At 41.9% G+C, this 24,113-nt stretch overlaps 1 protein-coding gene across 3 annotated transcripts in view; it reads right to left on the reverse strand.

Moving 5' to 3' along the window:
- Positions 1–1,743: 1,743 nt before the first annotated feature.
- ERG (ETS transcription factor ERG) overlaps positions 1,744–24,113 on the reverse strand; it is a 284,031-nt gene continuing 261,661 nt past the window's right edge. For all 3 annotated transcript variants that reach the window (XM_024239531.3, XM_054542518.2, XM_002830677.5), the window contains 5 exons: positions 22,316–22,387; positions 14,090–14,158; positions 13,376–13,432; positions 12,711–12,758; positions 1,744–5,636 (listed from right to left, as the gene is read on the reverse strand). In XM_024239531.3, coding sequence (XP_024095299.1) covers positions 5,116–5,636; positions 12,711–12,758; positions 13,376–13,432; positions 14,090–14,158; positions 22,316–22,387 — 767 coding nt within the window. In that variant the 3' untranslated portion in view covers positions 1,744–5,115. The remainder of the gene's footprint in view (positions 5,637–12,710; positions 12,759–13,375; positions 13,433–14,089; positions 14,159–22,315; positions 22,388–24,113) is intronic.

Raw genomic sequence — 24,113 nt, forward strand, 5'->3', positions numbered from 1 at the left:
CGCCTGGTGAATAGTTACATGGTTGTTAAATAAGCACACCCCATATCCAGGAACTCCTGGACAAAGGCTGACCATTCCATTTGGAGCTCCTCCAACTTTTAAAAAGCTTTCTCTTGAATTTGGCCAATGGGCATCCCTGCTGAGCCCAACTTTAGTCCAGATGTTACCTTTCTGGATGTTTGTTCATGCATATAGCCGCAAACGTTTTCCGACAGCTTGATATTGCTAGGCACTGTGCTGGGTCATGAATCAATGAGTGATAAGGGTAATCCCACTTCCAGCAGAGACACTGACAGCCCCTCCTTGACATGGTCCTGGGTTCTCCCATTCCCCTTGTCTCTCCCCACTGAACCTGCACTAACTGTCCTGTGTCACTCTTTAAGTGTAGGCCCAGAATTGATATTGCAGTCTGTTTAATGTATAACAAATAAGTCCTTGTTTGTGACCTATTTCAGAAAATGCAACCTAAGATTGCGCAGTCATGTCACCTTCCCGTTTAATTTTCTGTCCATATGAGGCAAAACAGCTTAAGATTAAGAAAAAGCTTTTGGAATTAGCTAGCCCTGGAACAAGCATTTGTTGCACCTCTTACCTTGGCGAGCTGGGCAAATTGTTCAATCTGTCAAGACATTTTTTTAAAAAAGTATACCGTGGGGGCAGTTGGAAGGAGTAATGAGGCAGTGTATATACAGCACCTGACCTAGTCATGGCTCATTAAAAGCTGCTATTCTACATCTCATTGCTGTCATCTCCAAAACGCTGAAGTCTTTTCACATGTGCTGCTGCTCCATCAAACTCCCAGGTGTTTCGGGGAGGACTGGATGGAGGTTCTAACACCTTCAAGATCTAACCCATCACCTCAGCCTATTCTTTGGCATCCTGGATGTGTCACATAACCTATTGTCATCTCAGCCCGATGGCATTTGGAGCTGAGATCAGGATAGCTTCTGTGTCCTCATCTGAGTAAAGTATGACCAAGTAAGTTCAAGGGCCGCAGCCTGGGGTTTAATCGTGCGACCTCCCTTCTAGACGAGCATCCATTTTTTAATTAGTACTGTTTGGCTGTGCTTATTCAATGAGTCACAACCTTGAAACATCTCCAGATTGTTTTATGAAGTCATGTCAGGATGAAATTCTGGCTACCTACTATTTCTGTATTATCTTCTTTAGGAAACAGGCCGTGTGGCTATAGAACATGAAAAAACCATTTCTTTTTTCCATAAAGTTTCTACATATAACATGCTTCCTGCAGAAGTTTGTAATTCACATATTCTAGCACTAATTATAATCAGGTAATATTATGACTTTCTCCAACAGAATAATAGTTTAACATTTTTTTGTGAGAAGATAATTATGTTTTACTCAGTAAAATCAGTTTAAAATTACAAGTTAGCAAAGTTTATCTAGCTGTTTCTATATAGCATTAATCTGGGCTGCTTTGTCAAAAATTTATTTTATTTTTGAATCAGGGTTTCACTCTGTCACCCAGGCTAGTGGCGTGATCACAGCTCACTGCAGCCTTGAACTCCTGGGACTACTGCACTTGTGCACCCCCATGCCCGGCTAATTTTTGTATTTATTTATTTTTTTGTAGAGACTGGGTACTCTCATGTTGCCCAGGCTGGTCCTGAGCTCCTGGGCTCAAGCGATCCACCCGCCTCTGCCCTTCAAAGTGTTAGGATTACAGGTATGAGTCAACAAGATTTCTTTAAACCAAGGTTAAGATAAAAAGAAGGCACAGAATTTGGTGTATTTTTGAATAGTCCAAAGTAATTTTTATTCTCTAATTAGTCGCCTCTAAACTTTATTTGAATGAATTAATGAGAGGCTAAATAAACCAGCTTTTAAAAAAGTATTTTCTTCTCTTTCTCCAGGCAATGGGTCACTTTGAGGTGCTGCAGAACATCTGTGCTTTCCCTGTGCCCCATTACCTTCCCAGCTCCTGAGCTGTAGCCATCTCTGCTGCACCTGCTGTCAGAGGGCAGCTCCTCGGGCTCCTGCTCCTGGGCTGCAGGTGCCACATCTGTGCAGAGGGCTTAGGAGGAGCAGTGAGCCTTCTAACTGCAGCAGTCCTGGCAAAGCACTTTGTGAACCCCTCCGGGACATACGGGCATCAAACTAGGAACAAAAACACAGTCTTGACTGTGATTTGGTGATTTTACCACATACAAGGCCCGAAAGACAATTGAAGACAAGAAAAGAAGACAAATCTCTTGCCAGCAGGAGTAAGATTGTACAGGAGTCTGAGTATACATCAGGGCAAGCCAAGAGACAGGGAGAAACAGAGAGAAAATGTTCATCCAATTATGAATATGACCTGGAGGGTGCTTTGGAATTAGATTACAACAGTAACAGAGAGTTACTGCCATTTTGAAACAATTTAATAATTATGTATTTGAAGGAACTCAGTATTATCATGTTATCCAAAATTATCCCAGTTGCTCATAAGACTTGTTAATAACCTGGATTGGTGGGGGGAGGGTTGAGGGATCTGACAGAAAACATCTGTTAAAATTGAATATGATAATCATGTCTTGTTTTTATGATCTTGCTCATGAGACAGTCTTGAAGAGAACTGAGTGATTATCCAAGTAAATGTGTATTTCTATGCAGAATGTAGGTGTGTCTTGACTTTGCACTCCAAAATAAAAATGACTGATCTTTTCCATTAGCACAGTTTGGGTCAGCCTAACTGCCAGCTTTCATGATTGTATTTATTTATTTTCCCTAAGGAGATATCAGCACTTTGTGGGCCTTCCCAGGCTGCTGTAAAATGATGGATGGTTGGGCTCCGTCTAATCCAAATGACACGGGGTGTTGGGAGCATTGGTAATCGTATCCTGCCGACTTCAAAGCCCACTGCCAAAACATCCACAGCACAGAGGTTTGGCAACTTCACATAATCATAGCAAAAGGATTACAACGTGAAAAAACAGGCCCTAAAACAGCTATGAAAAGGGCCAATTCAGAAACCGATTCAGCTGTTTCGGCTAGCGCCCTCGCACGGTCACCTTGTATTTTCACCTCTTGAATTGCCTTCACCTGGACCAAGGTTGGCAGCATTTGCGATTCAAAGAAAAGATGCCCAGGGAAACTGACTCTAGATTATGGAAATAAACATTGTCTTCAAGGGATAGCCAGCAACATCAGGCTCAGGGCTAGTGAATCCCAAGCCACAGTGCCCAGGTAACTCTGATGTAGCAGGACTAAAGCTGTCTACCTAGTGAGAGCTCCTGAAAGAGAAACCCCGCGGCAAATCTAGACGTTATCCCTTGTTTCTGTAAAGTGAGAAATTGCAGCTATCCATGACGCTTTATTTGCCAGTAATAATACAGTTTGCCTTACGAGCAGTAGCTTGTTCACTGTTCAACAAATATATTTTAATCATAGCAGGAATTAAGGGTGATTTGTGACCAGGTGCTGAACTAGAATTTCTCAATGACAACCCCAGCTTCATAGGCCTCTTTCCATTCCAGGCATAAATATGGAGGCTCCAATGTGAAACCTGGGGTCCTTCTGTTCCAAAAGGGGCTAGAAATAAAAGACAGGAGGGGAGGCAAGAAGGACCTGGAGAGGCTGACGCCATTTGGGTGCCAAACATCCTATTTCCTTAGCTCTCCCTTGCACAAGTTCCTGGACAAAGTAAAATTATAACACAAAATCCACAACATTCAGCACGTTTTCATTAAGCAACTTTAGTCACTAAAAAAAGTGCAAATGCAGACTCCTGTATAAATCTGATTTGCCATGCTAGGCCAAGCTTATTTTATTACATACATTCTGCATTCTAAGAACTAATAACTTCATATTGTAAACATTAAGCATACAGAGTTAAAATTCAAGGCCACATTATATCGATTGTCTCTTTTGTCGTGTGTCTTTGGCTGGCCGAGATCAACTCGTAGTGTATAAATGCATAAGTTATATAATTATTATATAAAAAGGGGGAAAAAAACATTGACTTGTATACTTCATTCTGACAAACGCACAGCGTTCGCGACTCAAAGGAAAACTGGAGGCCGCCTACCCAAAATGCCTGCGTGATTTCTGATTGTGGCAGCCAAGAAGGCCATCTCTTACCTGACCCTGTGGAGAACAAAGCCCCCACATAATGATGAGGTCCTGAATGTTTCTCTTAAATATCAGACAATTCCAGTTAAAATTTTCATTTGACAAAGAAAGAAAGAGATGCACATTTTTGTTTCTGAATTCTTCTACTTCCCCTTTCTCCATTACGCTGTGTCCTTTCTCCTAACACTGGGTTTGGTATAACACTGACTGCATGAACCCTCGAGTCTCCATAACTCATTGTACACAGTCCCCAAATGTCCTGAGTCCAGTCTTCATTGCTTGAGAAGTTTCTTTCCCAGCCCTGGTCTCCTCCTTCTCTGCCTCCTCCTCCTCCTCCTCCTTCACCCCTCTGTCTACGATCACACGCTCACTCTATACACATCCTCAGTCCTACCTTTTAGTTCATAGTCCCGGTAATACTGTAAAGGAGTTGGAAACTTTGGGTCATCTTCACAGTTTGAGAAAGCTGACAGCTGTCCATCAAACGGAATGTATTTGATTTCAACCAAAACAGCACATGCCATGCAGTTGCATATCAATGTCTGTTGACGGGCCACAGTCTCTCTCGTGTCTTTTCTCTTGTTTTTGATATGTTTCTATTTTTAAATACAGGTAGTTTTCCTTAAAATGGCATTATAAACGGTATGTTAGGTCAAAACTGTGTTGTTTCTATTGCTTTAGTTTCATCCCAGTTTGCATTAGTGGGATTCCAAACTCTACTCTAAAGTTTATACATTTCTTAAGACCCCTTTCTTTGGCACTTTGTCCTTAAGACTTCATGCTTCCACATACACTATCTTTTACAAGGTCAGTCCACAGATGATATGTCCATATTCGTGACATTTTTAGCATCCTCCTCTTTTCTGTAGTAAGACTTCAGTAACTCCCTCCCAAGAGTCTTTGGATCTCTTCCCCGGCTTCCTTCCCCAGCCCCAGTAAAGCTTTTTTCATTCCCCTTGAGGCACTTTTGATTCATGTTCTCCGATAGAGTTTGTGGCGATGGGCTGGTGAATGCACGCTGATGGGAAAGGCCTCCATAGGTCTTTAGTAGTAAGTGCCCAGATGAGAAGGCACATGGCTGGTGGGGAGCCTAGTGTTGGGGTATATACCCCCAGTTGGTGAATTCCAGTATGGGTTTGGGGCAGCAAAAAAACTGGAAGATGTCACGGGGAGGGCTGGAGGGTGGGGCGCCACAAAGTTCATCTTCTGTGGGTGGGCGTGATAGGAGCCCATGTACGGGAGGTCTGAGGGGTACTTGTACAGAGATGACTCCGGGGGGTGGGGCTGGAGGGCCTGGGCGATCCCGTGGAAGTCGAACTTGTAGGCGTAGCGCTTCCCGTGGACCTTGGTCATGATGTTCTTGTCATAGTAGTAACGGAGGGCACGGCTGAGCTTATCGTAGTTCATGTTGGGTTTGCTCTTCCGCTCTCCCCAGCGCCGGGCCACCTCGTCGGGATCTGTCATCTTGAACTCCCCGTTGGTGCCTTCCCAGGTGATGCAGCTGGAGTTGGAGCTGTCCGACAGGAGCTCCAGGAGGAACTGCCAAAGCTGGATCTGGCCACTGCCTAATGAGGTCAGGAGAGGAAGGAAAACTCCAGTGAGCACAGGTTCCAGGGGAAAGAGACTCTCTGTGATGACGGAAGGAGGTGCTATTGGTGTGCCGCCCACATTCCCTTCACCAGGCCTGTCCGTCCATCCCTCAGCTGCAGGGGTGCGGACTGCTCTCGTTCCATGGCCACCCATTTCTCCAGAGAACTGCCCTTGCATGAACAGAGCCGCCGCCTCACCCACCCCCAGGTATCCCACAGCTGGGTGGACTGAACAGGGTACCATGGGCTGGCCCCCTTGCCTCAAGGAAAGACCAACTCCATGACGCTATTCAGGCTTCAGGGCTCCCGTGAGATTGCGCTGAAACAGCGTCCAGCTGCAAGGAGGCTTGGAGAAGGCCAGAAACGTCCTCAGCCCTGCCCCTGCAGCGCCCCATTCTCTCTCTCCTGAGAACACGCCGTTAATCAGTCACCTGCACAAGCAGGCTTACCCCAAGCTCTGCATCAAGGGAACCCGACCTAGGACGATGATCTAACAGATTCAAGACCTAGATGGAATGCAGGGAATTCATATGGGGCAAAGTTCAGGCTGGTTCCATCCATTTCTGACTTCCTTAAAAGAATAGCCAGATCAACCTGGTATTTAGGGGATGAAAGAGCTATATATTTTTTTTTCCTATTTTGTGAAGCACAAAGTACTGTTATGTGGATGGCAATAATGACTTAATGCCATTTATATTGGCTAGGTCAAGTAAGATAATAAAAGTTAGATTTAGGAAATGAACTTCTAAAAGTTTATGGAAAAAAATTGAGAATGGAAGTAAACACCATTATTTCTAACATAACATTTTGCTGGCGCTCAGAAAGCAATTCTGTCAAAACTTTTCGTAGAACAGAATTAACCCACTCAAAATGAGGAAGTTTAGAAAAAAAAAAAAGCTGGCTCTTTTTCAAACCAGATCACCCAGTTCCAGTATTTGGGCAAGTGCATCGTAACGGAAACCAATGCGTTGCCTGTGCCCTGCAATGCCAATTGTGTTAAGCAGCATTTCCAGAAGAAAAACCCCAACAATGAGTGATTGCAAGTCCCCTTGGGAAGCTGAATGAGACTCTTCCTTTGTCAAAGAGATCACATTTAGCTGGGTGGACAAAGTCAGAATTTTCTTGATTTCATTGAAATCATATAGATACGGCTTTGTTTTATGAAATTCAAAGAAAAATCTAGGCACATCATTCTAGCTGCTATGTTACAATACTTGAAGATAATTTATGGCTCCCTAGAAGACAGCAGCATGTAAATATTGACAGCAGTATCAGTACCGAGAGAAGCAAGCTGTGCTGAACATATTTCAGAAGCTTAAGAATGGATGGGAGGTGGGTCTTTCCTCCCAAATTCCAGTTATAGCACTGCCTTAGACTTATTACCAAAAGATTACCTTTTATTATATTGTAAGTAATATCAATCGATGTGATAAAATGATTAAATTATCTTTAACTGACATCTACTCAGGGAATTAATATAATATGAAAATCAATTTTAAGTTCATTTTCTTCTAAATCCTCGCTAGCCTCCTGTATATATCACCCAACTTATAAACTCTTCTTTGCATGTTGGCTACATGGAAATGGATATTTTTGTGAATTTATCCATACAATAGCACTGTGAGAAAGGTCAGCTTTTTCTGAATCTATTCTGGAAAGTGCTCATTTTCAGTCTAGCAACACATTTGAAATGTATTAACAGCTTGTAGCTCATTGCAGTGGAAGCCTTTGCTTTTTCAGAACCACATATACAAACTGTTCCCAATCAAGTTTTGTTGCCTCCAACATTTTATTAATATGCGTTTAGAAAATACAAAGAATGGTATGAGAAAACCATATGGTCTTAGTATATATATTGTAACCAAAAAATTACAACTTGAAAAAATTCCATATATGACCTGGGAACAGGAAAAGGCATGGAGTTTTGATTTAACAGTCTAACAGATGCTTCAATATAAACACATACGGTTGTTTGAAAATAAATATTCAGCATCAACTTTCTCCCATAGAGAAAGCAACTCCACAGACCTGCCGAAATCACACTTGGAATCTACTCAAACCTTGGCATTGCCTCTTAGCAATTTGTCCCTCACCCACTTCTCTTATAAACTTGTGTAGGACAGAATCAGTGGACAAAAGTGATCTCATGTCTCTCCTATTTCTGAAGAGTTAGAAAGCAGGGGACCTAAATTTGTGGCAGCAAACTCTATGCCCAAAGGATGGATGAGCTAATTTCTCACTTGACTATTTTACCCATTAGCCATAAAGACACAGGGCTCAGGACTGTGAGAATTTCAACGGAGGGTCTATAGAAATAAGAGATCTGTAAGCAAAATTCATCAGCTTTCAAACCTTGAAAGAAACCTGGAAATGCAAAATCAATGAATGTTTAAGTAAATGGTAGAAAGAGTAACATTATGTCAAACTCACTAATTGTTAAATTTAATATTTGTGAACAAAATTCACTGCATTTTGCAATGTGCAGAACAAAATTTCTCACTGCAAGAATTCTCAAAAATGAACAATGGTTGTTAAAAAATTGTCAATGGCAAATGAGTTATTCTCAGTCATAAAATTTTAAGAGCAATTTTTAAATTCTTATTTTACTTCCAAAACAATAACATTTAATGTGTGATGAAGTGCATTTTAGAATATAGAATAGAGATTTCAAAACAAGAATGCTTAGGGTTTAGGAAAGCCCAAGAGTGGCTTGGGTCACTCATGGGCCAAACCAGGATTTACAAAGAGAAGTTCTTGAAAGACAAGAGCTTTCATTCAGTAGCATCACCACCTCTACCTTAGGACTCACCTTTCTTGGGTAAACCCTTCAGGTCTTTTTTTTTTTTTTTTTACTCTCTCTTAATAACATCCTTGTGATGTCAGTAAGGAGGAACTAGTTTTTTCTTAGGGTAATTACCAAAATAAAACAGATTTGGGGGTAAAAAACAGTGGCAAGCAGCATTGTCCACCTACAGAGAACCCTGTGGGTGAAAGGGAGCGGCTGTGGATTTTAAGAAGACAGAGGCACTCCTTTAATTTTACAGAGGAAAGTAATCTCCTAATATTGTTAAAAGAAAGGGAGAGAAACAGGGTAGCAAAGGGGTACAGACTGAGCAAAAAAGGGGGAAAAAAAACTAAACGGTTTACAAACCACAGAGCAAAGCAGAGAGCTGCAGAGTGACTCAGCAGCTGTGAGTCTGGTGGAAACAGCATCCTGGTGCAAAGCCCTGCAGCCGTCAGCTGATGCACAAGGGTAGTAAATACAGCCGTGAGGGGCCCCGCTAGTACCATGGTGGCAGTGGTTTGGGGCCACTTTCTCTAGAAGCCAGCGGTGGTGCAGAAGATCCCACGTGCATGGCCTGGACCCTCTGCAAGGCAGCAGGTGTGTCCAGCAGGTGTGTCCTGAATGGAAGTCTCTGCCCCGAGGCTCAGTGAGGCTCAGGCACACTTACTGGAGGTGCAGGAAAGCATGGTGATAGGGAGCACCAACTTTGGAGTTGCCACTGCTTCAGTTGAATCCTGCCTCTGCCCTTTGTGGGATGTTTGGCAACTCTCTCAGCTCTCTCTGCCTCAGTATCCTCATCTGTAAAGTGAGGATGATGGTAATAGTACTATCTTGCAAGATCATGGGAAGGATGAACTCAGTACTTGAATGGTCTTGTCATAATTTCTTTGGGCTGAAAATCAGAGTTTAAGGAAAGATAACACTCCTCTCCTATAGCCAGGAAATGCCTAAAGAAAGAGAAATACTGTTCAATTGGCCTATTGAACCATGAAGAAGCTTGAAACGGTGCTATTCTCGGGCTGACTGATATCCTCTGAAAGCTTACTGTGTGCCATGCACCATTCTAAACGCTTTACATGTACTGGTTTATTTAATCCCCACAGGAATCATGTGATTAGTCCATTGGAGAAGTGAGGAAATTGGAGCTTAGAGAGGTAGACTGACTTATTTTGCTCAGCGTTGGCAAGGGTTGAAATCCAGACTCTAGGCTGCCATGCTTAATCACTGTGCAAACTTCCTTTCAGGCCTGGTTTATGCACACCTCTGTAGCCTCCTCAGGTCCTTTCCATGTTGTCCCCTCCCTGGGGGACTCCCACTGGAAGACTGCACACTCCTACCTCCTAACAAATGGGAAAACATTCCTAGCCTGGTCTGTCGTTCTGCAAGAGGCAGGATGTATTTTCATGTGCACCATTGAAGAGTATCCAGTTAGCATCAAGGGAGCCTCTGAACATAACCCAACAAAGCTCTTTCATTAGAGGAACCATGTTAGATAGATTCTCAGCTGCTCTGATGGGATGTAAAGGAGCTGTGTTGCTTATAACCGATCCATGATATCAGAATGCAGGGACACACTCTTCTCAGCAGGAGAAGTGATGTCCAAAGTACACATCAAATGAATATTTGGGATAGAAATGTTGGGATGCTGACATCATCCTGTGCATTCATACTATATGATGCAATCTTTCCACTTAAAATGATGAAAAGGAATTTGTATTGTATGAAGAGCAAAGACAGCAATTTTCAAGTGATGAAGGATTTATTTATCAGAGAATAGAAAAATAGAATCAAACAGGAAGAAGCATTGTCATTAATACAAAGATAAAAGACATTCTGGTTTCAGGGGAAAAGTTCACATGAGCACAACAGACACAAACCTAAAGATAGATGGAGAGAAAGTCAAATCCATCAGAAACTAAATGAAATAAATCTTTATCTTAAAGTCACTTGGCTGCAAATCAAAGGTGGGATGTTGCCATTTTCTCCAGGCCCGTTAAGAATACTCTTAATGGTATGAAGCACAGTCCTGTTCCCCCAGGCCTGTGATGAGTTTCCGGTCTCCTCGCTCTGAGCTCAGGTCCCTCTATCTACAAAGGGCATCCCCAGGCTGCTCGGTCCAGGGCATATGCAGTGTTCCCTTGTGAAAGCTGGCACTTTGCTTAGGAGCAAGTGACTCTGGCCCTATTCTACAAACAAGCCAAGCAGTACCTTTGGGCTGTGACAACGTGCTCAAGGACATATATGTTTCATTTGGCCAATGTGTGAGTGCAAAGGCCAGTTTGTTCTTCTTTGGTGCAGCTTGACTCTTTCCTCCTCTTCCTTCCCAACCTCAGATTCATCGCCTGCACCTAAGCAGTTATGACCCTGAAAGGAAATCCTTGCTTTCTATTGTCACAGTCCGCATTTTGTAAGACCTCCTCTTCCCTTCATACTTAGTCAGTGGCAGAGTAGGGCAAGAAAACAAAAGTAGACTTTGGAGATAGAGTCAGGTTTCAAATCTGACCTCCCTTATCATTGGCTGTGTGACACAGGAAAAGTTACTTAACTTCTCTGGACTTCTAATTCCTCTTCTGTAGGATGGAGATAGTAACCTCCCAGGGCTGTCATGAGGCACAGAAGGGACCACAGACATTCTATGGGGGGCATTCTGCGGAGTGGGAGCTGTTTGATTGTTATTTCACATGATTGTATTAACATTCCCAGAGTGTTTCAGCTTCCGTCATTTTCTTTTTTCTAATCTATCCTGAACATTGCTGCCAGATCAGTCTTCCTGAAGCATGACTGATAATAATCATCTCAAAACATAGTCATTATTTTTATTTGAATGGTTATATGGCAGAGTTGCAAATGAAAAGCTGAGCAGAAGGCTGAGAAGAGACCACAGTCTCAGGAGCCTGGGCTACTAGATGAAAGCCAGCATGAGCAAAAAGGGCCTGTGGCTCCGTGTTTGGGACAATGTTATAACTACCTGTGTCCATCTCTCCATGGACCGAAAGCTCCCTGAGCTAAAGGACTATATCTCATTATCCTTGGCATTCGTGTATGCAACAAATAATTATTGAGCACCTAGTCTAGGCCCCAGGCTAACTAGTTTTCTTTAGATTTTCAGCTGTGTAAAAAAAAATTCATTGAATTCATTAACATTAACCAAAATTTAACTTCAAAAATACAGATGTTCAATAATGATAACATTTCATGTTTTCAATGTGTAGATTCTCTTGCGGGGATGTACACTGATTAAATCTGAATTATTCTATTTCGAACCTTATTTTGGCCTCAACGTTTAGGAAATATACATTGCATCTTGTGCTTGCAATATGCCTGTAACATCTTGGCATTTGAATTTGCAGTTGGGAATATGCAGCATAGGCTACGAATTTCTGAAGTTGGTGCCAGCACAGCTGGTTCTGATCTGAATACAAACAAATAAAACTATGTGGTTGGCACTGAAACACTAGGACAGGTGACAAACCTTGGCAATGCACTGGTTACAAATGGGCTAATTAAGAATCTGCACTTTCTTCTAGCATCAAAGTTCAGAAACAGACCATCGAAGATGAGCCGGAATTTGAAGTCTTGTGGTTGTTGTATTAAGGCTCTCTTTTAAAAAATACTAGTTATTTTATCTGCTTGTGTAATGGGTTGAATTGTGTTCCCTCAATTCCCTATGTTGAAATCTTAACCTGCAGTATTTGAGAATGTGACCTTTTTTTGGAGATAAGATCCTAAATGAGGTAATCAAGTTACAGTAAGGTTATGGGGTGGGTATTCCAATCTGACCAATGTCCTTATGCAAAAGAGACATTTGGACACAGAGACTGACACACACAGAGAGATGATGACGAGAAGAGACACGAGGAGATGATGGCTATCTGTAAGCCAGGGAGAGCCCCCAGGACAGATCCCTCCCTCACAGCCCTGAGAAGGAACGAAACCTGCCACCATGACACTCTGATTTCAGACTTCCAGCCTCCAGAATGGCGAGGCAATAAATTGTTGTTGTTTAAGCCACCTAATCCATGGTACTTTGTTACAGCAGCCCTAGAAAACTATTACAGCTTGGATTAGGTTATAATATTCTTTGTTGAAGCTGAAATCTTAATTTATAACCCAACCCACTTTTCCATTAAGGCAAATAATTCAGTGAGACCTAAAACTAAAATTTGTTCAGTCGAAGGAATTTCTCACCAATACCAATTTACTTTTCAAAATAACCACTGCCAAAAAGTAATTTTGTAAGAAGAAAATCATCAGCAATTTCTCACCTGGATTTGCAAGGCGGCTACTTGTTGGTCCAAGAATCTGATAAGGATCTACAGCAAAAAGAAACAAAGTCAAATCCTAGACATAGTTGTGACATAGCATGATGTGACTTTAGACATAATACCTGACTCAATGGTGTTTTCAGATTTCAGAGGTGAAAATGTCCCCCAACTCCAAATCACCTGCCTCCACCTCCTCTATGAGAGAAGATGTCACACAGCATCTCAGATGTCTTGCTAGGGGACCCCTAGTTGGTGGCAGGGCTTGAATTCAACCCCAGGATCCTGACACGTAGCTCAGGACTCACACCAACCAATGATATAAAGAGGGCAAACATGTGCCAAGCCCCATCAGTCCAAGGCCATGCAGGCTGTGTTGTTCAGGCATAGAAAGTAAAATTTAAAAAAATTAATGGATCACAAAGAAGCAGCCTGTGTGCAAGTAGAATTTTTTTCCCTATTTATTGCATAGTTGGGGACGTGTTTTAGCACCATCTCAAGTCACCTCGCATGAGTAGGCTGATGACTTGGGCCCTATCTTACGTATGGAGCAGTTGAAAAGAGGCAAAAAATCATGTTAATTTCCATTAAAAACTGAAGCATTTTAGAAATGTGCTGCTGAGCCTGAATCTTCTCTTATGGTTATCCAGATGGCCCCTGAAACATACCTAACTGAGGACGCTGGTCTTCAGTTTTGGGCACTGTGGAAGGAGATGGTTGAGCAGCTGAAAATCCAGAAATACAAAAGGCAATTAGCTATAACAGATTTGGTCACTAGTCTTTGATGTTGTTGCATAATCATTCTATCAGTTAATTTAGTTATTCACATAATAGTCTAACTCAGAAGCATCTTACGGTAAGGAAAAATTTTCCTTTCTGATGAAATCAAATGTAAACACTGTAACAAAAAAAGAGGACATTTCCAATTATTTAAAAAATGGATACCTCCCACTTTTTCCAAAAGTTAAAAAAAAAGAATTTGGAATGGCTTACCAAATAGATTACAATAAATCATAAGTCTAAGATAAATACATAAAGGGAAACCACCAGTCAATAAAGTAAAGCCAGGGATACTTTTAAGCATGGCCAAGATTCAGGAAATCACCAATTATTTAATGTGTACTCAAACATCCCATGAAACATGCATTTGTGAAGGTTGAAATACACTACATCATTCCTTTATTTTTGTTATGAAAGTCCTGATGACCCAAATGGAGAAAGAATCACTGCAGTTAAAGATCAATTGTACTCTGTCGTCAATGGAACACACCCATCACATGTTGCAAAATCACAGATTAACCACAGAAATTATTATATACTCCATCAACAGTCATCCACTGCCTGTGACATGAAACTCAGGGTCATGGGAGCCAACACTGTACCTTTCGACTGGGGCGTGGGGTGGCCATGACCGGTCCAGGCTGATCTCCTGGGGGGCTCATACGGTAAATCTGTAAAGACAAATAAATTGACTAAAAGATCAATCATGTAATTTTTATAAGAGATGTTTTGGTTTTTTATTTGATTTTGCATTTATTAGAATAAATTTTGTGCAAAAAATCTGGTAATCCAAAGAAGTATCCTACTAGATTTGAGTTTTATTTACAAATTAAAATTTCATATATTATAGTGGTCTAAAATTCTCACCCGTTTGTCTGAAAACTTCCATTGACAGATTCTCCCAGAGCTTTCCAACTTTTCCAATTTCCTACAATCATAAGTCAAGACCCTAATAAAAGTTTCTTACAATCTAGTTCATCCTGCTTCCACGGGGACTGATCTACATCCATCTCTGTTATCTTCATGACTCATTCATAACAGAGTCTACAACTTGGATGAACCAGTCCATTTTTGTTTGAGGTCTGCCCCTAAATCAATCAAATGACATTCAGCTTCTTTTTCTTCTTGCGTCTCCTAGGGAATGATCGCTGCCTTATCTTTTTATTTACCAGCTGCCTCTCTTAGCCAACTCTTATTTTCCCTTTATAATCTCATCAATTTATATTAAATCAGTCTTATCTGATCTAGTGATTTTCATAGGCAAATGTCTCCCATTTCTAATGTTCTAAATAAATTTAGAATTTCTCTAAAATGACCTGCATGAAATGAATTACAGGACTGAAATAGTATTGCTCCCACAGCACATTAATGATGACCTTCTGAGCTTAAGTATATGCCAAACATTTCTTTGTATTGATAAAGTAGTATCACTTGTCCTATAAACCTTCATTTACTTTTCATATGCAAATTTAGTAACTATACTTCTGCATCCTCAGTGTGAGTTCTATTAATGATTATCAATGCTCTACGTCATTTCAAGTTTGTTTCAAAAATATATTACAGAAACCTTATTATAATACTTTTGCTAAGAGTGCATATCTAAGGCTATTTCTACATGCAATCTTATTACATAACTGTTTCAAAATTATGTCTTCTTGGATTGCTTGGTCTCAGTTCAACGTCATGTGTCATTCTGGGCCAAGTGAAGGCCATAGCCAAATATCTCAGCAGGTACTTTGCTGCCAGACACCAGGAGATGTGTACAAAATTTCACTTGGAGGGTAGGACAGTGCAATTGTTAAGCTTCTGTTTAAACAAATATTTTAATTTTGTTTAAAACCAGCAATTTGATGGGTCAATCTTCAAGGAGCTTGACTGTGTTGCAGAAGATGTGTCTCTTCCTATTTTCATATCCCAAAGAGAATAGAAATGATGTGCAACGTGAAAGTCAACACAGAATCTCCTTAATGTATTTGGTCTGTTTGGCTGCAAGCATCTTTGCCACTAGTGTGGTCTATGAAATCCTACCCTTCAGAGCTTTGGAGAATTAGGTAATTTTTCTTTTTAAACTGCTGTTACTCCTCTCTCTCAGCTGGCATTTTTGCATTTTTGGCCCTAAATCTTTTCCCACCCAGCTCCTCAGACTTTCACATTTCTGGTGTTGGGGTTACACATAGGAATTATATCGGCAGCCCCTAACAATTTACAACTGAACTTCAACTTAAGTCTCTGGGAACATTCTGCACATGGGTTCTCAGTCAGTTGCATTTTGTCTAAAAAAAACTGGATAGCCAGAGTTTCAATTTGTGAATTATCTCAGAAAAATCTACTCGCGAGGCAATCCTAGCCACATCTAACCTAATTTAGGAGCAGAAAAGCACATTAACTAAGGCCTTCTATTTACCAAATGAAAAAAAGCAAGATAATACAGAAATATAGAAATATGTTCTAGATCTCTGTTTCTCAAAGGGTGGTCTGTGGACCAGCAACATCAACAATACCTGGGAGCTTGCTAGAAATGCAGAATCTTACCCCAGACCTACTGCATCAGAATCAGCATTTTTTTTTTTATTTTTATTTTTTGGAGATGGAGTCTCGCTCTGTCCCCCAGGCTGGAGTGTAGTGGCGATCCCAGCTCACTGCAAGCTCCGCCTCCCAGGTTCACGCCATTCTTCTGCCTCAGCCTCCCAAGTAGCTGGGACTACAGGTGCCTGCCACCATGCCTGGCTAATTTTTTGTATTTTTAGTACAGATGGGGTCTCACAGTGTTAGCCAGGATGGTCTCGATCTCTTGACCTCGTGATCCGCCCACCTCAGCCTCCTAAAGTTCTGGGATTACAGGCATGAGCCACCGCGCCCGGCTTCAGAATCAGCATTTTGACAAGATCCTGGGTGACTCCGGTGCACACTGAAGTCTCAGAAAGCCTGCTCTAGACCATTGCTCTTTTCAGGAACTCTGTTCCTGCAGATGATTTCAGAAATCCTATCTAGAGTGTGCACAGACAAACTAAAAAATGGTTGAAAGAGTTCTAGATGGATTGCTTTTACCTGTGGCATAAGTATGCTAATGGAACGAATAGACAGCATCAGTAGGTTAGTCAGATACTACCTTAAATAGAAAATTATTGCTCATGAAATGTGACTGGGAAAAAAAATGAATGTCAAACTGCTACTCCCAAAATATTTTGAAACTCTTTATTCACAAAATCCTTCTCTTTATTCACAAAATCTTAGGTGTATAACCATATCCCATCCTCCCTTGAAAATAAGTCGAAACTTAACACCAGAGTCTACTTTTCAGCCAAGTATTTGAGACATTTACATGAACAATGATTAACATGTTCATAAACATACTGCCGTGGAAGATAAGCGGGCTTTTGTTTTCTTCCATGACATTCTGGTCCAATGCTTCCTTATCGGCTACCGATCACATGCTGTGGGCACTAAGTATTCCCTGTGGGATATGACATTGGGAAACATTCAATTCAGGCTCACTGAGATGGGGGACAGCCAGGGGTGACTGCTTCGACAGCTACACCATCTCAAAACCTTAGCAGTTCTGCTCTTGACTGCTTGAAAAATCACTCCTCCATGTATCTTTGCTATGTGTCCTTTATTGACAATAGAGCATCGGACTTCCAATAAGAATACATTTTACGTTTAATTTTTGCTGATCATTTCAACACCCCCTCCATTTCTCTTTAACTTTGCTCTTCAAGGTAATGAACTCATATGCTTGGCGGAAGTGCCCATGTAAGGGAAGGCTGCTTTCTGGCACTGGTTCTGCTGTTTTATCTGTAAGAGCTTCATAAAAGTCATTGCATAGGCAGCTTGGGTGAACACAGATGTACATTACATCACAACAGTATAGAAAACAGCATGAAGCTACAAATAGGGACTTGGCTAGTGCTGACTGCTACACACCAGCAACTGTGTTGATTTCCTGGGAGCTGGGATCAGCTTCTCATTCTGAATGAGACTCCTCCTCCACCACACCCTTTTGAAGACATCAATAAATTAATACAACATTCTGGCTACCCTTTCCTGGAGGGCTAAGTTCAGCCAAGTTTTACATTCTCCCTTCATCAAACTCACTGAGGAGGAACCCTCCAGCTCTTGCCCCACACCCCCCACACTGCCACCCCGCTGCCTACCCACTTTATTTTTTAAAGGGCAAGAATGTGGATCATGGAAGAGCTCATCCCCATTCTGCAGGATCCATACCATATCTCCAAAGCAACTCCGGAGGTTCCCTGGCTGGGCTGGATGGGAAAAGATGAGATTTGCCTGCTCTTGAAATTAGATGCTAATGGGGAACACAAATTAGGAAGAGCAAGAGCTGCTGCTAAGAACCAATCTATAAATGTCTGTGAAATGAAAAAAAAAGTTTGAGTCAACCTTAACATAATTAAGTTGCTGTCTATTTTCCTCTAGATCTTCTTAAAATTCTATATCAAAGGCATGGAGTTTTGGAAACATTTTGCATTCCCTTCTTGCCTAGGTTTGCAGATCCCTGTGGTTATATAAGAACTAAGGGGAAGCAAAGAATGCAGTTTTAGCCATTTGCTAAGATACAGGCTTTACATAACACCTAACTGGGAGGTGCTATGCAGCAGCTGTATTGTCTCACTATGCCTAGCTGTGCTGAAAAGCACTAGGCTGTGAGCTCCAATGGAGGAATAATTTAAGATTCCAAGAAACCCCTGAAGAGCAGCAGCTTCAAAGTAGAAGTGAAGGCTGCATTTGCAGGCTTAACTCTCTAATCTCTTTTGATAACACCCCAGAGGCATATCATAATATATGGGTTGTCATGGGGATGGAAGAGGAAAGGATGGGGTTGCAGAATATCATCCTTGGGATAGAACTGAGCTTCTGCATGACCTGCTCCTAACAGGACAGGCAGGGTGGCGCACTGTGTAGTTAATAGGGGCTTGCAAGATTCTGTGGATCTGTTTTTGCCACTTTTTTCCCGAGACCTCAAAGGTCTATGGCTCCAAAAGAAGTGGATTCAGCAAAAAAGAAGGGTGTTTGTAGAGGAGGTACAGAAAGGGATTCTGGTCATAGTAACTGCAACAACGTGAGAAACACATGAAACATCATAAAATAAAGTATAATAAAATATATACATATTTAAAAAATCATAAAACCACAGAATGTAAAATGATATGCCTATGGGTTGATATTTTATTAGAGTAGAGAAGACGGTCTCAATGCTGGTTCAACAAAGGGGTTGTGAAAGAAGGTAAATCTTGAATCAGGAAAATGTGGGAAAATACTAGGTACGGGCATGCAAGGAAAAGGGATGAGGTTTGGACAAATGGCAGGTGGTGGTGGCGGCAGGGCATGTTCACATGTGGTCCCCTGTGAGGTCAGTGAACAGCCTCGGCCAATTGTGCAGGGAGACTGAACTGACACAGCAGCGGTGAGACTGACCTGACAGGGAAGCAGTCAGGGGGCTCTGGACTAAATGATCCACTTGGGAAGGTGGGCCATAAACAGAAGAAAAGGTAGATTGGGGGCTGGGCATGGTGGTTCACGCCTGTAATCCCAGCACTTTGGGAGGCAGAGGTGGGCGGATCACGAGGTCAAGAGATCAAGACCATCCTGGCCAACATGGTGAAACCCCGTCTCTACTAAAAATACAAAAATTAGCTGGGTGTGGTTGCATGCGCCTGTAGCCCCAGCTACTCGGGAGGCTGAGGCAGAAGAATCGCTTGAACTCAGGAGGCAGAGGTTGTGGTGAGCCGAGATTGCACCACTGCACTTCAGCCTGGCAACAGAGTGAGACTCCATCTCAAAAAAAAAAAAAAAAAAGAAAGAAAGAAAGAAAAGAAAAGAAGAGAAGAGAAGATAAAAGAAAAGAAAGGAAAAAAAGAAAGAAAAGAAAACGTAGGTTGGGGCAGTAACCCAGGGATGAGCGACTCATAGTGGGAAGGGAAGGAGGGAAGGGTGGTGAGGAAGCGCTGGGAAGGTCGATGCAGCAGGACAACACACATGTGTAGAAGGAGTCTCTGCAGAAAGGGTGCAGAATGCTGTCTAATTGAACCAGTAAACCCTGAACACCACTGTCTCCTCTATCAGGGACTCTATAATGAAACAGCCACCATGCAGAGAAGAGACAGATTCTGGTCTAAGTAGAGTTGTTACCTAGGAGCCTCACTTGCTTCATGGTCAGCACAATGACGCTGACCAGAGTTCGGTTCCCTCGGATGTGGGATTAGACAAAGGGTATAGAAATGAAGATCATGGCACAGCAAACCAAGAGTGGAGGAGACAGGGATTTGGGTCTGTATCCCCAAGGACCTTCAAAGAAACAGTCAACAATCACCTTTCTGAAAGTAGTCAGGTACCCACTGACCACAGGGATATCGTCAGATTCCCAGTGACCTCCCTCTGGGACTTGTGCAGCTCTGAAAGTTAGTGATGCAAAAGCTCTTCCCCCTCAGCCATCACGACGTTCATTCTCCAGTTGCAGGTTCACAGCTTTTATCTCCACAGGACCAGTCCTTTAAGGTTGATAGCTTAGCAATGGATGACCCGAGGTGTATAACTAGTTATCTCCAAGGTCAAGTCCCTGAATAGGGCCTACAGTAAATAGTCCTCTGGCTTGTTCAATCTGCTTTAAATTCTTTACAGGTCAGATACCGATATTTGTATTGGTTCTCATAATCACAGTAGCAGTGGTCAAAACAGGTTATTTCAGCTACAAACTGAGTCTTGAAAACATACTTGACTAGTAGTGGAGCTGTGGAAGTGTGCTCTTTCCCAGGTCACGCTCAAATCATGGGCCCATGGAAGAGCACCATCAGAGCGGCATGGGAGGTGTCTGAGTTTGCCACCCTTGCCTTCCCTGGGTTGGGCAGAGAGGGAGTCCCAACCAACATCCTCACAGTCACCCTCTTCTCCATCCACCTGGATGGGCCATACCATCCAAATCCACCATATCCTAAAATGTGAAAACAAAGCAGCTCCAGGACCCACTGTCTTAACCAGGTAGCATCAGTCAGCTGGCTTGTCTGAGAGAGATTGTGCCAATGAATTTGACCAGTGTTGTGATCTTTTAATCAGTTTATAACACTAGCTCACAACCCCTGGCTTTGCAACTCATTCAGAGGCACCTATGAGATGTCTTAATATAAACAAACAAATACAAAAGTAAAAAGTAAAAAATTTTTTAAAACCCCAGCCAAATGTTTTGGAAATAGTTTTTATTTTTTTAAGTATATATGGAAATATTTTTTAAATGCTCACAGAATTACAAAACCTCTAGAGCTTGAGTCAACATGAATTTCTATTGTCCACTTGCAATACACGTGGTGGATTTCTTTAGGACCAGTCTTGTAGACTCTAGACACTGGGTCTTGCCCATGTTTCAATGGCCTGTGAAATCTCTTACATGACAGAGATGACTTACTACCTCTTAGTACCTCTTAGCTAAGCTTTTCCATCATGCTTCCCAGGAGCAAGAGAGCAAACTTTTTCTCTGACATTAGAGAAGAGAAAATTGCCAGCCTGAAGTCACTAGGCAGTAACCAGGGTAGTGTCAGTACTTGAACAGCCTGAGAAGCTTCCTCATTCATTCTCTTTAGCTCCCTGGGCCCCCAGTCTTTCTCATCAGAAAGAAAGAGTAGTTGCCAAGCCTAGATCTTGAACCTGTTCAAACTGAGACTTGTGTATTCTGGATATGTGATAGAGGTGAAAGAGGAGTCGCCTGAGTTTAACATGAATTCTGGAAGCATGTATGAATATGGAGAAACCATCCCACCACCCTGAACACGATGTCATCAGCTGTGAGGCTGGTACAATGATACCTAGCTTATCGGGCTGATCTAAGTCCCAGGGAGGGGACAAATGCTTAAGGCAAGCTATACCCTTCTGGGAAATGCCCTCTCTCCCTGCTCATTATTCGTCTGGCAAACATCTAATTCCCCTTTGCCACGTGGCCATTCCTCTGGAAAGCATCTTTATGCCTTTCATGGGGGATTGAGTTCCTCCCCACTCCTGCTCCTACAGCCTGTATTGCTAGAAGTGGTGCCTCTACCATAAAATCTATCACATTAGGGAAAACATTTATGTGTACATATCTGTCTCTCTGCCTCTAGGTCACTATACTGAAACATCTAGAACTGGAGGCAAAACATTTTGGCTTGTTCACCGTCATACCATCCGTGGCTGGCACAGAGGAGGCACTCAGCAAATGAACAAGCCAAGCTGAATGAAGAAGTGAACTTTCTGAAGACAGGAAGCTTACTGAAGCCTGGTTCATCTTTATATTCCCAGAGTCTAACATCACGCTTGGCACTAATGGGCACTTGATAGATGTTTATTTTTGCATGAATAGCATATAAATTAATTACCTAATTAAATCATCTGGAAGACAGGCAGTAAGATTCAGATGTAAATACTACTGGTTGCATGCTTCTGCTCTGCAAGACTGGCTTCTTGTGACATACTGATAATCGGTCACTGTGAATCTGGGGAGTGTCCTTGTTTTGTGCTCTTCCCCCGAGGAGGGACAGATCCTTCTGTTAGTTCAAAAGTCGGCCTATTCCTAACTGCCAGGCATCCAGGATGCCTTCTTTGCCCATCTGTCTTTCTGAAGAGCTAGTTAAAGGGCTAATCTGCTCTTAATTCCTTTAGTGTGGTCTTTGAATGAAATGGTTTGAGTGGATTTAGTCTCCAAATCAACAGAGGCAGAATAAGACTGTCTGGGACTGTCTTCAGCTCCGGGATCAGCTCTCTTTGTATCACGTGACTTAGGGCACAGATCTCAGCAGGACATCTGGGATGTCTCTCAATGAAGAGATCACACAGGGGTGTTTTCGTACCTGGCCTAGTTGTAATTCTTTGCGTAGCTTCAGGATATACTGAAGTATTTGGGAAAATAAAAGCTGCACCCCCTGCAGACAAAAGGAAAGACAAACATGTGAAGGTCTTTTGTTGTGGTTGTCGATCTCAACATCAGCGCCAAATCTACTTTTCCCTGTGACAACAAAGGGAAGAGACCTCCTCAAACCTGCCTTAACAGAGCTCCGGAGAAACGGACAGGTGCACATGTCAGATTCTCAAGATGGAAGTGACACTTGGAGCCTTGGTGTACTCCTGTGCCCCATTTGCTATAAAGCGTTTTGTGTTTTGATTTTATAGCTTCTTGATGAAGCCCTATCTGTGTCCCCCTCAATCCCACTTCCCGCTGGGCAATCTCATTTTATTAAAAAATTATTTGGTACATGTTTTATTTTTCAACTTGTATAAAAACCCATAATATATTTTACAAAGCTCTTGGAAAGTAGTATCAAGCAATTATAAGTATTTAGCCTAAGAGTATATGGATTTTATTAATAATTAATTCACATCTCTATTCAAATGCGTTTTCCCTTTCTCTCTTTTGACCAAAACTCATGTTGTTAGCTGAGAAAATTCCCTTTCACAGTTCAGTCCATTTGGAATTTGTTGTCCTGTTCATTGGTTGCTTCTGTGTTTAACAATAGCAAAATTAATACATTTGGAGCTTTTTTTGAAACTTTCACTCAATGGTTAAAGAATTCCTAAATCAATGTGAAATTATCAGAAAATGTGCATAGCTCAAAGGTGTTTCCTAAGAAGGGGAAGTAACTTCCTCTAAGTTATCTGTTATTTCTGGCCACAAGGTCACTAACAGGCTGATGTGTGCAACCAAAATTATTGAAAAAGTGTACTACCAACTCAAAGCAGGTTTTTTAAAACTTCAGATTAAAAAGACAATGTGTTGAATATAGAAGACCATGATAAATGAGCAATTTCATTATAATACTCAAATCGGGACTCACTCACATTTTATATTTTAAAATAAAATGGTAAATATTGGGAAAATAGCTGTATTTCTATGTGAGGGCTGATCCTGAGTTAACTGGCTGACTTGCAAGGCTTCCTGGCACTTCCTGTCTCCCTCCCTAGCCCGAGTGATTGTGGAGGGTCCCTGCAGCTAACAGAGTGGGGTGAGCAGCCGGTAGCCATGCTTCCGGAACTCTCTCCATTAGGAAAGAGCAGATGGATGTGAACCAGGAACACATTCATCCACAGAAAACCCAGCCTCTGCTGTGAGCGGGGGGTGAGGGAGGAAGGTTAGCCAGGATGAGGCACAGTGTTAAACCCTACTTAGGCTCAGGCAAAATAAATACATAAATAAGTCAAATGTAGAGTCAATGGTTAGAGATAGAAAACAGGCATTTGGTTAGTGACTAATTTCATATTCTCCAAAATTACAGCACAGTTCCCTCTGAACAAAAGCTCCCAAAATGTTACAGAAATTCCCTCCTGCCTTTTGCAAACACACAAAGTCTATAGGAAAACAAATCAAATAGCCTAAAAGTTTATTGGAAAGGAAAAAGAAAATTCCAACTTATCCTAGCAAATATTTCTTTAGGAATAAAAATGGAAAAAATTAAAGGAGGCTGCTAAGGGCCCTTTTATATTGAACATGCTTTTAGTGTCTACAGAGTCAGCACAGCGAATATATTGGGACTACCAGAAGAAGACTGTAATCCGGCAAATGTGAGCTAAAGTTATGGCTAAAGGCAAATTCTGCACGTCTCCTGGTTAAAAAGGAACCCTTTGATAATCACAGTGGGGTGCTTGGGAAGCGCT

Source organism: Pongo abelii, chromosome 22 (assembly GCF_028885655.2).
Source record: "Pongo abelii isolate AG06213 chromosome 22, NHGRI_mPonAbe1-v2.0_pri, whole genome shotgun sequence".
Lineage (NCBI taxonomy): Eukaryota > Metazoa > Chordata > Mammalia > Primates > Hominidae > Pongo > Pongo abelii.